At 31.6% G+C, this 17,174-nt stretch overlaps 1 protein-coding gene across 6 annotated transcripts in view; it reads right to left on the minus strand.

Annotated features, from left to right (window-relative positions):
* Positions 1 to 17,174, minus strand: part of LOC106470646 (dr1-associated corepressor-like) — a 31,893-nt gene that overhangs the window by 6,678 nt on the left and 8,041 nt on the right. The window contains exons 1-5 of one of the 6 annotated variants that reach the window (XM_022399269.1): positions 14,906 to 15,057; positions 8,778 to 8,817; positions 6,398 to 6,533; positions 4,350 to 4,496; positions 1,496 to 1,604 (exon numbers count right to left, since the gene is read on the minus strand). In XM_022399269.1, coding sequence (XP_022254977.1) covers positions 1,496 to 1,604; positions 4,350 to 4,496; positions 6,398 to 6,533; positions 8,778 to 8,817; positions 14,906 to 14,947 — 474 coding nt within the window. In that variant the 5' untranslated portion in view covers positions 14,948 to 15,057. Of the gene's footprint in view, positions 1 to 1,495; positions 1,605 to 4,349; positions 4,497 to 6,397; positions 6,534 to 8,679; positions 8,818 to 14,204; positions 14,302 to 14,905; positions 15,058 to 17,174 lie in introns of those variants that run through there. The other 5 variants (XM_013931212.2, XM_022399273.1, XM_022399270.1 and 2 more) reach the window with 5 other exon arrangements.

Below are 17,174 nucleotides of genomic sequence, written 5' to 3' on the forward strand. Positions count from 1 at the left end.
GGGGGGGGGTCTTTCTTAAAAAGACATTGATCTTTTGGACAACTGTATTCTCGATAATAAGTTATTTTTGTCCAAGAAATGTATAGACTGGACACCGCTTCTAAAAGAAGTTTTGTGCATAGGGATTCGACAATAGAAAAGGATGTGTTGCTTGTATAAATAACACAAACAAACTGTAGATATATACAAGTATTTTCTTACTTTTCTAAATAACATCCTAATTCTTACATAAAAAAAGATAATAAGACCATTCACTCAATGCCAGAGATCTGAAATGTATTTAATAAAAAGGTTTCATTTATTTCATTTTATACATAATTTTTTAAATTGTAAATTTTCACTCTAAGTTGGTTTCAACAAGCTTTGAACAAAAACATTGGTGTTTGTGAATTTCATAAAAATTTTCTGAAAAAATATAGCACTTATAATCCCCTAGAAGGAAAGGCAAAAATGTAAATTTAACCTTGGAAGTTCAATATAAGTCCAGTTTTATCAATTTTAATCAATCTCTGTTTCTCAACTTTGGTTGTCATGGAGTGATGTAATTACGTAATCTAAGCTTTGAGAAGTCATAAAACTAGTGATCTAGACATGTAATGAAATCTTTTTTCTTGTTTTTTCAAACATATAAGCAAATACTGATTTCAGTTCAGGATACTTGTAAAAGATCAAAACAATATGATAAAAGTTTAGTGTGGTGACAAGTTACTAAAGATAATATATTTATGAACTTCAGCCACAATTACAGTCCTAATTTTTTTTTTTAAAGAATGATTTATCATTTTATTCTTGTTTAGAATTATTGTGTTTCCGTATGATAGGAAACATTTTTTGAATGTCAAGATGAGATCGGCTTAAATCATTTTGCACTCGCTTTGCCTACAAAACTGCTGTTTGTTAGGCCTTATTGGTGTAAGACCTAAGTAACTGCTTGAATGGCAAAAAACAATAACCAAATAAAATGTAAAAACACATAAATAAATATAAATGAGCTTAAAACTTATTACATATATTAAATGAAATCTCATTACCTATTACAAAATAAAGCTCATAAAGAAAGTGTCAAAACTTGTATCCATATAAATTTGCCGTTGTTTTGTTTTGTGGATTTAAATTTTATTTTAAGTTACTTTACATGGTATTGTGTATTTACCTTCTTTTAGAAAGATAAGCATCTTTGATTGTTTCTTTAGAAAAACATTACAATCAAATCTTTTTTTTTTTGAAATTTTAATTTTAATCTGTAAATTCATACAAATACCATATATGACTATAATTTACATCCAGAAGCTACATCCTCTGTAAAAAGTTCACCTCAACATTCAAACAGTTTCATTCAGTAGTTTTGTTCTGCATTACTATAAAACACACCACACAGCATGTGCACTGAAATGATGCCCCTAAACATTTTAGAGTTAATGGGAATCAATATTAAGAATGACGTAATTAAAATTACTGACAATGTTGTTATTGTTAAGTTGGAAAGCAATCTTACTTCTTCATTGTTCATGAGCTCCTCATCACTTGCAGTTTCTGAATCTTCTGCTGTTGACTGACTTGGTCCAGCACTGCCATCTCCACCAGTTCTGTGTCTTTGTCTACCTCTACAAAGTAGAACCAGGTAAACATTTTCATACTGCACTAAAATGTTTCAATAGACACTACCAGGGCTCAAAACCAAAGCTAACAAATCAGTAAATTGCAGGTTGATGTTGCATTTTTTGCTATTAAAACATAGAAGGCACTAGAAAAAAATCATTGGTATATTCAGGAGGAAAATTTGCAGATTCTAAGTATCAATAATCAATACGCCCATGATAAATGCATTTCAGTGTTTCATTTGTCATTGCCATGCTGGTTTTGCAATCTCCATTTGAGCTGCATGGCATGTCAGGAAATGGGGATAGTAATACTGCAGCTTCAACTAGCGTGACTAGTTACTTAAGGCACTTGTACATGGCCCAACTTTCTGGACTCACACCATCTAGCTACTACAGTAAAGTTTTGCAGCCAACATGGTTAAAAAAATACAGTGTTAAAATGACTGTTCATTTAGGGTGATAATAAAATAGAAATTATGTAAACTGCAGATCTGGTTTTTCACATTCCTCTTAGTCTGGCTATCATTAGTACTAATGTTAGGCATATTGGCTTCTACTGCTGTCTGTAACTTTTAGAAATAAAAATGTTTGTTTGCCTATGCCCAACCCTATCCAAGAAAGTTGTATAGCTAGGCAGGCAGTTATTTTTTTTTAAGTTTAAAGTACTATCAATAGTTTATTTCAGGAAAACATGTACAATAAAACACTTGAAAATTTTAATGCATAACTATTCAATGTGTTTAAACCACATGTTAAACAATAGTTCCAGAAATTTTGAGAGCATGCAATTTTCAACAATAAGTTATTTCACATGGTAAAGTGCCTATAAGTTTCAACATTTATGCAATTGAAAGGTACGTGTAAATCATTTAACATAATACATTTCACATACCCATCAAAGACAAGGTTGAGAGCCCTACCAAATGATTTTCATTGATTTTAATTTTTATGTTTTGAGACTAGTTGTATCAAACAACAGAAACATAAAAAAAAAGAACAAACACTGTTTTTTGCTGATTTTAGAAAGTTATTTCTATTCATTATGTAAAATTACAATCAACATTACACAGAATACTATATTTTTCACACTTTTTGGGAAAAAAACCCTTCAATAATGAAATAATTTGTGAACAGATTATAACAATAAAAGCAGTTCTTCAAACAATCTGTTTATTCTGCATCTATATCTACATATATATATATATATATGTTGAAGGGAGTATTCATTATTTCTGAATACCAAATAGTAACTATGACAAACAAATACAGTACTGATGTAGAATCAGAACAAATCAAACATTACTTACATCATAGTTATTTTACAATTCAAGTTAGAAAATTTGAAACATGATAGCTCTAAATGCAAAATTTGAGGCGAAATAAAGGAAGTTTCTAGTGGTTGCACAAGTAGAATGAGTTTACTCATTATTTGCAGTCCCCCTATTTTTTGAAGGTATTTCCATTTTCAGTAAAATAAACCCAACAGAAACACATTACATCATCCTTCTTCATGTATATTATGTAACCTTGTTATAACATTTAATGGTGAACTAGTGAGTTGAAGTTTACATAAACATTCATTCAATATCATTTTACATAAACCTTATCCAAAAGGTCCAATGTTTTGTTCTTACATAAAGTTTGTCTTTACACAAAAAAGAAATTGAATCTTCAAAAATAAGTTCACAATCAGTACTTTCTGTAATTACTCTAACTATAGGCCCCCTTTTTAGTGTGAATTTAGCTTTGTCATTCATTAGACAGTAAGCATTTTGGTGATACTGATCAGCAACAAGTTGAAACAAGATTAGAAAATCGATTTTTAGACAAATCAATGAATTAGAAAAAACTTTTATTGAAACCAGGTTGTTGTTTTTCAGGTTGGTCAAACACAGACAAAGAAACTATATTTTTTATCTTGACCTCAACAGTGACATACTGTTGAATTTGTTGATGCAGGTGTAAATATACCAGTTTTTGCCTAACTCAAGCATCTTTTGACTTCTGTGAAATAGTTAAAATAAAAACTGTTACATGTATTTAAAATGAGTTTGATATTCAGAAGTATCAGAAAAGAAAGTGTGAAACAGAATATTTATATGTATTTATTAACATTTAATACATAAGATAATTATGACAAAGTAATAGTTAATTTCAGAGAAAAATAATGGCGTTACTAGTATTAGTTCCAAATTTACTAGTGGAAAAAAAACAAACCTGGAAACCATTAGATAGTGCTTTTCAAAGTTAACGTCAAGGTCTGACTGCACATATAAAAAGTTTAAACAAACCTTTTACAGCAGGTAAAGGTATTCCAATGAGTTTTAATTCTAACAACAGGTTAGATTCACTGCAACTTACTTATCCAATAGTTTTGTGTCAGAAACAAATGTCCCCAAAAGTATAAAAAATAAATAACAAATCTTAAGATGTGCCTTTACCCTCCTCTGCACTACTACAATAAAGTAGTAAAACTGTAGAAATTTTAAGCTGTCAGTATGAGATGAAACACATCTGTGAAATATAAAACATGCATATCAAAGAATACAAAATCAGTAACAATTTAATGTAAAGGAATGAGTAAAAAACCCTATAACCTGAGCTCTTTCGAAAGGTCCACCTTTTCGAAAGCACTCAGGTTATAGGGGTTTTATTCATTTTTATCAAGACTTCTTGAATCTACGTGTTTTTCCAACATCATTAATGTAAAGGAAAACAGTAAAATCTAGAATACTTTTTTTCAAGTACCTTGAACGACCAACTGCACAAGGACCTGTTTGCTGAGGTTCAATACCACCAGTTGTTGCCATTTCTTCTTCCATTTGAACATCAGGAACAGAAGCAACCAAATCTTTTAGAAAATGGAGCTGGGAATCAGCCATAATGCAGGCCTTTCTACAACATAGATAAGTTTTATTTTCTTCAACTGTTAAAATATGAAGTACAACATAGCAAGTTCAATATGAAGCTCAATCCCAATCACTGTTACACCGTGGGCAATTTGTGTATCAAAAACACAAATATTAACAGATCAATTACATATTCTTCAAAGTGTTTCTTCAAACTTAACTGGTCCAATATAATTATCTGAATATATTTTAGGAAGGTTTTACAAAAAAAGTTTGTTAAATCATGAAAATTCTAAACATTTAACATGCTAGCTGTGAGAAGAAAAACAAAAATTTGACGGTACAGGCATATAATAAATTAAAGAAACAAACAATCTTATAATCTCATTCTTATCTTATTTCTTTCTGAACTTGGATTAGTCTGTATTTTTCAATTATATAATTTCCTGATTAATATACAAGACTTAGTAACTGATGTATGAGTATTTCCAAAAATATTAATTGACCTGGAAGTGAATGCATCAGCCTCAATATTGTTTTTGAAAATGAATGAAAATGCAGAAAATTCTACTTTACTTGTCTACTTTTCTCCCATTACAATAAACCTACTCAATTGTTTCTAAAATACTCAGGAAATCACTTAGTAGTAGTATTAAGATAAAAGTATAAATCAAAGTTTTCTTGCTAAAACACTATTATTGAAGATGTGTAAGCAAATCATTGTGTTAAAAATTTAGAAATGCTTAGAGTCTGAAGAGAAACAGAAGCATCAAATTATCTTGGTTTAAAATAGGTTTCAGTTTAGTTATCATCAGTTTCTTTTAAATCCTTTATTGCTGCTTATTCTCAACTCTATTAATTATTATAAATCTGTTATTTGTGATAGTAACTGCATCTTTTATTGCTGCATGATGCTTAATGAGTTCTCAGGTTTTTTAGAATTGTGTTATATTTTTATATAGGTAATAAGCTACAGAGTGATTGAGCTCACATACTCTTTTCCATAAACAAGACATGTGAAAATGAAAATGATTAATGACCACTTTATACTTAAGAATGTGTTTTTAAAGATAGAATGCATTTCTTACTCAAAAAGACAAGTTATATACACAACTGAATTACATCTGTGGATACACACTATGTATTACAGGAACCAACTTAATTTGGATACAGAATGACTGTTTTTTTTACTTACATTAACACCACTACAACTGTTTTTTTAAATATGTTCACATGTTTATTCAACACTTCTCTGATAATACTATAAATGAACCAGTTTGTTAAATGCATTTCTTGAAAATTATTGAGAATAATTACTTATGATCTTGTGAGCTCGATTTACCTAAACTTCGACTAAATCAATGAAATAAGTGTACAGCCTTTAAGAAAAACAACAACAAAAAAGTAAAGTTGTTGTATTTTAAGATCACAAAACTGGGACATTTAATCTAATCCTTGTTTTCCATAATAGCATAAGAACAAATCAGCGTGCAAGTGTACTTTTCTATACAAACTTTCACCATCAACATGAATAAAGCATTCACAAATAAAATGTGGTTCTTTAAATGACAACTAGGTGGCTATCAACCAGTGTAAATAAATACATTCCTAGAAAACCCGAGAACTTGTCAAACATAAAATAGGCACGTTTTGATATGAACAAGCAGCAACTAAGGTTACGAGTCTGATGAATACTAAACTGAAGCTAATCTGAAACCAACAGAATTGAGTGCTTCTCGTGAACATATTCCAAGTTTTTCTGTATACTTCACAAATAAAAAACCTCGTGATCACACTCAAAACAATTAACAGGGTCATATATAATTATTAACCTATAAACAAATTTTTTTTAGTTTTTAAAATGATTTAAAATAACTTTGTTCATCTTCATTCATTTTTTTGGAATTGAGATATATAAAAAGCACCTAAATATTTGAAGTAACTTACAAATGTGAGGTGGTGAGAGTCTTAGCATTTCTGGACCGTGTTATATCACTAGTTCGTTTGATAAGAGACTCCACAAACAGTTCTAATGCTCTTGCTAACAATGTCAAGTTGAAGAAGTGTTCAATATAATCCATAACTAAAACAAAACACTTTAAATTAACAAGCACAGATTTTAATGCACATTGTTCAAACTATGAAATATACAGAAGCAACAACATAATTCAAAAATGTCATTGCACCTGCAGCTCATGCTGAAGTTAAAACAATCTTTCTTTTGTTTTCATTATAGAGGATAAAGAATTTTTTCTTTACTTTCTCATTTAATGATGGATAATGTTTTAATTGGATATAAGACATCTGATGAAACTGAGAGGTAGCAATTTTTATTTTATTTTGTGTTTGTTAGTCTAGTCTACTTTTACACACATTCTAATGTCAGCATTTACTCTTATGGTAAAACTACATTAATGAATTATGGTGGTTGAGCATTGGTTACTATGAAATTTTGGTTAATGTGAAACATGCTGTACCATATATAGACATATTCACAACTCAAAAATACTGTAGACCTAGCTTATTATACTTACTATAATAAACTATTAGGAAAATATATAAATACTATGGATATTAGATTGTCATTTCTCATAAAAAATATTTACTATTGTAAAATAAGTCAAATTAATTTGTTTATCTTGTTGTGAGACAAAGTGTATTATTGAGGAGGAGAGGGAAAAGTTGTTAAAGGTATAAACAGTATGGCATAGATATTGATTTATTGTAAGTGGGGTTGAAAACTGCTAGAAATAATTTCATTTCTGAAAGAATATTAATGCCAAAGTAGACATGTTCAATAAACACGATGATCATAAATTTATAGCTGAAGGGCAGTTATCCATGACTTTAGAAAAATGGAGAAAAGCAATGATGAAAGCCCATTCAAAAGCTGAGAAACAGTAAAAGGGGCATAAAACAATTGACACTTGTTTTAGAGAAATAAACATAGATATTTCTGAAAAGACAGACTGCAACTTATTTGCATCTTTAACTCATCCTCCACCATGTTTGGTGAAACATACTACAGTTATATTAACAATTCTATAAATATATCCTTCATTACTTAACCTTGAGAAACATATTTACATGTGATGAATTAATAAATATTTATATTTCCTGAATGATCACCTGGTCCAGAAAACTGATGGATGTGATTACAGCGAAAGTTAACTGAACAACAGATGTAAGTATGATTATTATTAATGTGCTCACATACAACTGAAATAACTTGTTAGTTTTAGGTTTACTGACTCACAACTTTTAGAAAAAAGTATTTTGTCATTTTGCAATATAAACAGTTCCAGTCACTAAAAGATATATGTGAAGAGATGGGACCATATTTCTTAAAAGATCTTAGTGTGATGCTCATAAATCTTACAAGCATTATAAAAGTGTGCATGAAATGGAGATGGCTATAGAAGTCTTGCATTGATGTCAAAATGTTAACGGTCTATAATTTACTACCCCATAGTGGATGCAAAGTGCTTACATCTGTCTTAAGTGAAAAATTATGAATTTGTCTTCAAATATTGTGTTATCTAATGCTGTAAGTCATCTCAGTAGCAAGCATACAAAAAATTGTATCAAGAAAGAGAACAGCAGTAGGATTCAGATTCATATATTTTACCAAAGGCAATTTTATGCCATTGACAGCATTCAAATCTTTACCAAATGTTGTATTTATATATATGGATTGCTACTGACTAGTAGAAGGGAATGTTTGATATCCAGTATGGCAGCATTGAACGAAACAGTAGTTTTATGACATCACATGCAAGACCTCTGCTCCCCCCACTCCTAGTGACTCAGGGGTAAGGCTTGTAATGCCAAAAATTAGGTTTATGAAATAACACACCATGAATCAAAGCAATAATTACAAGAGGCATTCTTTATGTACTGGTGAAAGTAGAGACATACCAACTGGGGGCCTCTCATAAATTGAATTAACAAAATGTAAATACTGTTTAACTATTTCATATATTTGCTTCCTCAAATCTGAGTTTTGAGCAATTCAGAATGAACTGAAACTTTCTAATTCTTTTTGGTTTAGCTACTAAAACAATCAAGTTACATTTTTCACTGAAAATTAGACACATTTATAATACAAAAAATGTCAAAGCATAAATTCTGCTTATGGTCATTCACCATTTCAGTGCCAATACATCAGAAATAATCTTCTTCATCTTTCTAATTTCAAAAGTATTGTGTCCTAAACATATTAAAAATACCTTTGAGTACACACACCACAGTTGTTTCTAGTCTGATAACCAACCTGCAGTTTTTCAAAGGATACAAATAATAACAGGCACTGCTGCTGCAACCTTACCAACCTCCTCATCAGTCTGCATTATCTTCTTTATTCTTGCCTAAAACATACATGAAACAGAACTGCTTCATAATAGAGTTCAGCAATTAGTGTTTGGCTCATTAACTGATTACATTTGACTAGTTGATTATTCTCATGAGATGGTTATAGCCATACATATCTATATAATACTAAAAATTAAACAATTGAAAATTCTCACATAACTTGAGTAAGTAAAAAGTTTTAATTTTCCTACAATGAGGATGAAACAGCTGAGATGGACCAATAGGTTTCATGTTGTCCCAAAACATTATGTTATGTTAAAATGTATTTCTGATAGATACTTACCTTCTCTCACATAATAGTTATTCTAGTTCAGTGCTGCCCTCTATATGCAAAAGTTTCACTCACCACTAGCCTTGATACTTTCACCTAACCCCATGTGTTTACTCATGGTGCAGCTGTGTTGTAACATGCAAAAGCCCTCCACCAACAGGACTGCAACACACCTTCCTGGAACAGCTGGCTCTCTCTACACTGTAGAACCAAATCTTCACTTTGACATTAGGTAAAAAAGAAGCACCAGAAGTGGGAAGTGTGAGAAGAAGTAAGTATCTATCAGAAACACATTTTCAATGGAGGAAAATTATAACTTATAACCTCTTCTCATGTAATAGCTAGAATCTCACATTGAACTGGTGGATGGACCAGTGCAAAATTTATCTAGATGAGCACCCTTCAAAAAGCATCCAAAGAGAGTCCATGTTGCTAAATTGGGCAGAAAGGATGCACATCCAATGCATAACTGGATGTGCCAAATGGTGTACAGTAGCTAGGGCACATCAGATCATATTTGGTAAGTCAACTCCACTCCAAAAACAGGCTGCATCAGGTATTTCTTATCTGGTCCTTGGTAGGAGGAGGGTTCCTATCATTTTCACCTCAAGACTAAGAAGTAGAAGGGAAAATGGCTTTCATCCTACCATCCTAGCCTGGGCACATATGCAAACCCAGTACACAACCAACACTAGGACACTTGGGAATCCAGGTGAAAGTAGGAAGGGAGGGAATGCAACATGGTGGTACAACTCCAGTCCAATAAACTTGACAACATTGGGAATGGTCCATTTCTTGATAGGTAGAGGGTCCCTACCAGCCACAAGTATGAGAACTTACTCTAATCTAACACCAGGCCATCCGAGAACCAAAATCTAGGTGGCAGTAGGATGAGGAATCCCAGTTGGAGGGGTGAACTGTATGTGGTAGATAATCCCCAGTCCAAAACTAGGCAGCATTGGGATTTTTTTTTGTCCATTCTTCAGTAAGAGGAGTGCACACCTAAGTGGAATTGAGCAAAACCAGGAAAATGCCTGGTAATTGAACCCCAGAAAAAGGTGACTGACAGGTTCGATAGACCAAGGATGAAAAGGAGGAGTATTGATGAGCAGCCTCCATTCTGGACTCCAATAACTCAGAAAGATCTCCAAAGACTGACTGGCATAAAAATGGAGCCATACAAAGGTCATGCAAATCAGAAGTGGGTAGGCACATGTGACTAAAAGGGCATCCCTACCCAGAAGATCCTAACAACAGAGGAGCCAAGTTTGTAGGAATAGGGCAGAGGAAGACAAGCATGCCAATGTGGAATACAGATTGGGTTCTACAGTACAAAAAGAGTCAGCTATGCCAGGAGGGTGTGTTGAGCTCCTATTGGTGGAGGACTCTTGCATGCTACATGAAGCTGTGTCATGAGTAAACACGTAGGGGTAGGTAAAAGTATCAAGGTAGTGGTGAGCAAAAACTGCACATCGATAGCATCATCAAACACAAACAGGTAAGATATCATACTGGAAAATCAACTTTGGAAGACATTTTTTAAAATAATCTATATATCTACTATTTGGAAATTGCTAATGTCAAACATTAAAAAATATATTAATTGTAGAATCTTTTTGGCATTTTTTTCTTAATGTTTGAAAAATGTTTAAAATAAGTTCACCATCTTAAGAGCTCTGATATTATTTTATTTTTTTCTATGGACATCAGTATTGTTGGTCAAATTTTATGTATTTTTGCACATGATCTGAAAAATAATTTTCTTCCCAACAATGGAGGATGCATTAAATTAACTGAAACATCATACAGGCCAGCTGCCAAGACTAGTTTTTGTTTTAATCTTTTATATGTGATTATTTTTTTAAGGAAATAAAGTTTATTAACCTAACGTAAAAAGTAGTTTGAAAATGTATTTAAGCACCCTTAGAAGTGCACTATGTTGTTTAAATTATGTTGTACTTCATGACATTGATTATAAATCATAAAAACAATAAATATAACAGACTAGTAAGATTACCAGTAGGCATAGGTTAACATAAGTTACACTTAGTTCTTGGGGTAAAGTTTACCATTTTATATGAACACAACTGTATGGAACCAATCAATCATGTGGTGGTGAACAGAATGTACACAACTACATTTAAACAATCAAGCACAAGGATACTTTAGGGGTGTCTTCAATGTAAAAAGGGACAATAAACTTAACAGCACATACCACTTTCACTTGTTAAATGTAGTGGAGAATAAGATTTTCACAGGGAAAAAATTACATCATTATACTGTATACAACAAAATTCTAGTGCAAAGTGAGCAAACAATTTATAATTTTGAAACAGCAAAATGCAGATTCCCTGTATCTCTAATTCTCTATCCTCATGTATTTATTTTTCATTACATATTAAGCCCAAAAAATAATAATTATATGTTTATGGTAACATTGCCAGGAAAAATTTAAGTAGGTAGGAAGGACTTTTTTTTTTCAATTTTTGTCCATTAAACATTGTTACATTGCACTGCATATGACAGTCAAAACAGTGAATATCTTTCATGCATTCTATAAAATTAAGAATGAATTACTTTCAGTTTCACTTCTGTTCATTTAGTAAATATTTATTGTTTTTTTTATCTAATGATAGCATATTTACTTCTTATAAAGCCTGTGGGTCAAGTTAAAGTTCTTGTTTCTAACACTTAATTGCCAGAACAGACCTTCAATTAAATTATGCTAGGGAAACAGTAAATATGGTTGATCTATATGCACCATGGCAAATCATTTTCTTAATAACGTCAAATAGTTCTTTCTAGAATTATTGTTCATTAACATACACTTTACATATCAATTATGTGTTTTAATATAAAATTCAAAATAATAAAATATCAATTTTAAAGTTCAGCAAACTAAGTTAATGATATATGGTTTGCGATTGTTAATTTTTCTATTTCACAGTAATATGTAGACATTGTTGAACTTCTAAAGTCCAAATTATAGTGAATGAAACCTATATTGTTTGAATTATATATACAGTTATATACTTTTAATCCCTTAATATTATTTACAAGATAAACCACATTTTTCCAAACTTTCTACACACAACATGTTATTTCCAGGTATTGAACCATCTGCACAACACTGTTTTGTAAACCTAACAGTTGAACTCTTTCACAGAGTAGATAAAGTAATTATGCACACTTACAACAAAAGAAGTTGGCTCTTTGCAACAGTTTTGAAATGAAATAGAGAACATTCCCTTGTTAATCTTCATAACATACCAAAGCATAGGTACATAAAATGTATTCATACTTGCACATTAAACTATTTCTCTGAACAAGGAAGCCCATAACTCAACAATGGCATCAAGTAAGAGACACTTGCCAAAAATAATGTGCTAAGTATAACTACAATTATTAGTAGCATACATATCATACACATTTCAAATTATGTTAAAGAATTGGATAGTGTTGTTAAGGATCAGATGATAATTTGAGGATAATGATATAGTTCCCATCAATAAACTGAAATAAGCATGTCATACAAAAATGTTTCAAATTCTGTGTCTCAGGAAACAAACATGTGAAATTTTTTCTCACTAAATTGTTGTTCAGAAAATAATTTATGTTCCTTTCAAATGATTTTCCTGACATCAAACAATTTAACCAAAATTCTAACTAATCAATTATTTTATGTGAACTAATCAATGTAATTGATATACTGATAGGTATTTGCTTATATCAACCAAGTTAATCACCTAGTTCTAGTTTTTACTAAGTATTACATGGTAAGTTGATTATAAAAATGCTTTTAGAACCTTTTCCAATACACCTGCACAGTTACAGTCACTACACAAGAAAAACACATCTTTCACTCAGAATAAAAATCAAAACTTAAATGTTTATATTTTAAAGTAGTATCTCAATTATATAAGGCTGAGAAGGGTCACCAGTTAAATGTCAGAGAGAGAAAAACTGTCCTGCATATTGGCTTTAAGCTTCAGGCTATTACACCATAAAACCAGGTAAATGAAAAAATATATAAAATTTTCTATAGTTTTAATTTTTGGCTACATATATATGGTACTAGTACTACTATAAATATGTGGCCATTAACACCTCATCAGCTTAATTATAAAACTTTATAAAGAGGTTTTTCACACTGAGACAGACATGCACAAAACAGATGACATCATATCAAGATATTACTTAGCATACATGATCAGCCACTTAACATTTTCTATAATCATTTGATATGGACAAGTGTTAACAATATGCACAGTGTAGGCCTAACATATTTAGTTAACTTTAAACAAACTTTTTGTTGCAAAAACATGTCTGAGCCCTTCACGTAAGCATAAAGAGTAAAACATTACATATTTTGTTGGAAATATTTGAATATTTCTCAAACATGCAGAGGATATATCAAAGCTATAGAAAATTCACTTGACGAAAAGAAACGTGGTGAATGGTAGAGTGAAGACATTAATCTTCAACCAAGGCCAGATTAACATTTCTTGTGGCCCAAGACACAAAAGGTCTTGCCCCTCTATTATTATTTATTTGTATCAAGATTTTGTAAAAAGCTGGACAAGGACTAACTGCACCCAGTCATCCCTAATTTTGAACTAAAAAGACTAGAGGGAAGGCAGCTAGTCAATAGCACCCACTGCCAATTCTTGGGTTACTTGAGTCTAATACAATAATGAGATGTGACTATCACTCTTACAATGAACCCATGACCCATCTGCAGATTGCATTTTTGTGACAATGGGTTGCACAAATCATGACCCCTAGGATTCAAAGTCCATGCATGCTAACCACTGGGTCACACCTAACTTTCACCATCATTATACAGTTCTATATTTACAAAATACAACTACCACATTAACTTATGTTAGATATTAATTACTTATAAGGTCGTACAGCACCACTTCTTGTCTGCAAAGTATATTACTATGGTATATACTACCAAACTATCCTTCTGTTTATATTATATACAATCCTAAAAATACCAGAAAACTTCAATATTATTTTTCTTGACTAAAAATATAGTTGCACTGACTTAAACTGATTAATCCTATATCTCCATTTTCAACTATGTTGTAATGAATCATGACTTACTTCGTATTTTAATTCTGTTCTTAAATAACCATCAACTTTTATACAGAGGAGTGCCTTGAACTCTATCTGTATGCAAAACTCACTGATGATCAATCACAGAGCACTAAACAGGAGTAATCTGCACAGTTTTCATGATGTAAGTAGTCTGCACAAATCTTGAGTCAACTTATATTCATAACATTGAATGAAATTTAATTTTTTATGGTCAATCTCGAAAAATGCAGTGTACAATGGTTTCTTTCACTTACAATTTCAGTAACATTCTTACAAAACAAAAATGTAAAACTGCTTAGGAAATATGCATTTATTACATTTTTATTACCATTTCTTTTTCGATTTATCAAATGTAATTTAACTTGAATTTTAAATTTTAATTTAATTTTTAAACCCGTGCTTGAATCCGACCCAGTTTTAACTATATTTGTACAACTTGCAACTGCAAGTTATATTTTGGATTTTATTTTTATTTGCTTGACCCAATGTCAAGAAAATAACATGACATGTACTTCGGCCTTCGAACCCCACAGTCACACAGACTTACACTGGGTGGGTGTAATTTTCGATCAAATTAATATTGTGAATTGTTAGGCCTAACTTGTTTCAACGAAGATGTTTTATTCATCAAACTAGTTATATATTTTGTAAACGTCATACACGAAAGTAAAAAGGGGTAAAAGTAAAGCTAAAGCAAAATTACTTACAGGAGGAAATCTCGCATTATACTTTTTCTTTTTGCTCGGCATTTTGTTAGTTTAAATTTAAAAAATACACATCTGCTTGGCCTAACTTATGTTCGTTTTGACAACCGATAAGAAAAACTATTATAGGTTTAATTAAAACTAGTTCGAAAAGAACAATACATTCAAGTTGTGAGATAAGTGTACATTGAAATTGTTTATTCATTTTTATATGTTGTAAAATGAAGAAAATTATTCTCACAAATATTTTTCATGGGATAAAATAAAACTAATTTTGATAATTACTATAAAATCCCATTAAATACAACTGATGAAAATGTGTATTTTTAATTCAAACTAAATATATCAACCATTGTTTGAAAATTAACCGTCTTATTTAAAATATATGTATTATGCAACTCTAATAACTATACGTTATAACATATTAGTACATTTCTGGCAGCGGTGGCTCTTTCTCTCCGACAGATTTTTGCTTTATGTACTTTTTCATTCGTGTAATGATGCTGAACCCCAGTTACAAATAAACACCCTTAGTAACATTAGGAACACAGGTTAAGTACTAGAAGATAATCTGTTCGTGGCATATTAGCTGGAGACAGTTGGACACATATTTGCTAGAAGAAATTTCTTAAATGAAATCTACTCTTGAGGGGAAAGGATTGGAATGCTGAACTTAGCCTTGGAATATTTTTAGAAACTGTTTGTTTATTGGTTGGTTGGTAAGCGCAAAGCTACACAATGGACTATTTGTTCTGTGCCTAGTACAGGTATCGAAACCAGAATTTTCGCGTTATAAATCCAGAGACTTACCGGTAAGTCACTGGGGCTTTAAAACTGCACTAAGGTAGTAGAAATAATGCCAAACACCCACATTACTCAGGGGGTTATTGCCCCCTTACAGTCCACCTTTAGCAAAATTCATGAAACTATTTTTTAAGTTACTTGTTGTTCCTTAGAATGTAAGCTACAAAATTCTTAAATGCATAAAACAAAAAATTAAAAACCTGCAAATTATCGCAAAACCATTGATGTTGTCCAAACGTTTCGTAAAGATCTCGGGGTGGTTTCATCGCTACAAGGCAACCAGTTCATTTGATAATTCATATAAGTACCTATTTAAATTGCGTAAAATGGTATTAATAGTTTGTTTTGTTAATGCAAAGCTATTCAATGAGCTATATGCACTCTGACTACGTGTGGAATCGAACCCCGGACTTTAGAGTTGTAAGTTTGTAAACTTACCGTTGGCCCAAGAGATATTAATAGAACAGTGATGTGGCAATATCTATATCAACTACAAAGCTTTATAAAACATTTACATCAGGTTCTTTTTTTACGAAAAAAAAGTCGGCCAACTGGAGGAAGCGCTTTTTTATGACAGTTATGGGAAACAGAAAGAACAAAGATGTAACTTGTCTATTTGCAATAACTGGTTTTGTTTGTTTTTAGTGCTAAGCTACCCAATGGGCTATCTGCACCCTGTCCACTGTTGAAATTAAGTGTATAGCAAAGTTGTATTCGGAAAGAATAAACCAGTTTTATTGAAGAAAGGACTTGTGTCGCTAACTTTTCGTCGGAACGAATTTACGGAAAATTAACTAACGAACGGAGACGTAACAAATTGATGTCAGAGAGTGGGACAAAAAAAATGGAAACGAGAGGCGGCAAATCAAACTACAGCTTAGCAGATTTGATGGCATCAATACAAGAACAGCAAAAGAAACAAGAAGAACGAGAAAATAAACAAGAAAAGAAAAAAGAAGAGAGACAACAACAGTTGCAAGAAAACCTGCAACAGTGGCAGCTCGAACAACAAAATAAACAAGAAGAGAGATTACAGCAGTTGTTAGAGGAAAAGAAAAGAAACAAGAAGAGACTTTCCAGCAACTGTTGGAGACTTTCTTCCTGTTTCCCTTCTTGTTCCAGTTGCCACTGCTGTAATTTTTCTTCTTGTTTATTTTCTTTCTCCCCTAACAACTGCTGTAATTTATCTTCTTGTTTATTTTGTTGTTCGAGCTGCCACTGTTGCAGGTTTTCTTGCCACTGCTGTAATCTTTCTTCTTGTTTCTTTTCTCGTTCTTCTTGTTTCTTTTCTTTTTCCTCCAACAACTGCTGTAATCTTTCTTCTTGTTTAATTTGCTGTTCAAGCTGCCACTTTTGCATGTTTTCTTGCAACTGCTGTTGTCTCTTAATGTTTTCCATTTTTACTTCTTGCCACTGTTGTTGACTTTCCTGTAGTTGCTGCCTTTTAAATTTACCCGAATTAGATACG

Source organism: Limulus polyphemus, unplaced genomic scaffold, assembly GCF_000517525.1.
Source record: "Limulus polyphemus unplaced genomic scaffold, Limulus_polyphemus-2.1.2 Scaffold4134, whole genome shotgun sequence".
NCBI classification, from domain to species: domain Eukaryota; kingdom Metazoa; phylum Arthropoda; class Merostomata; order Xiphosura; family Limulidae; genus Limulus; species Limulus polyphemus.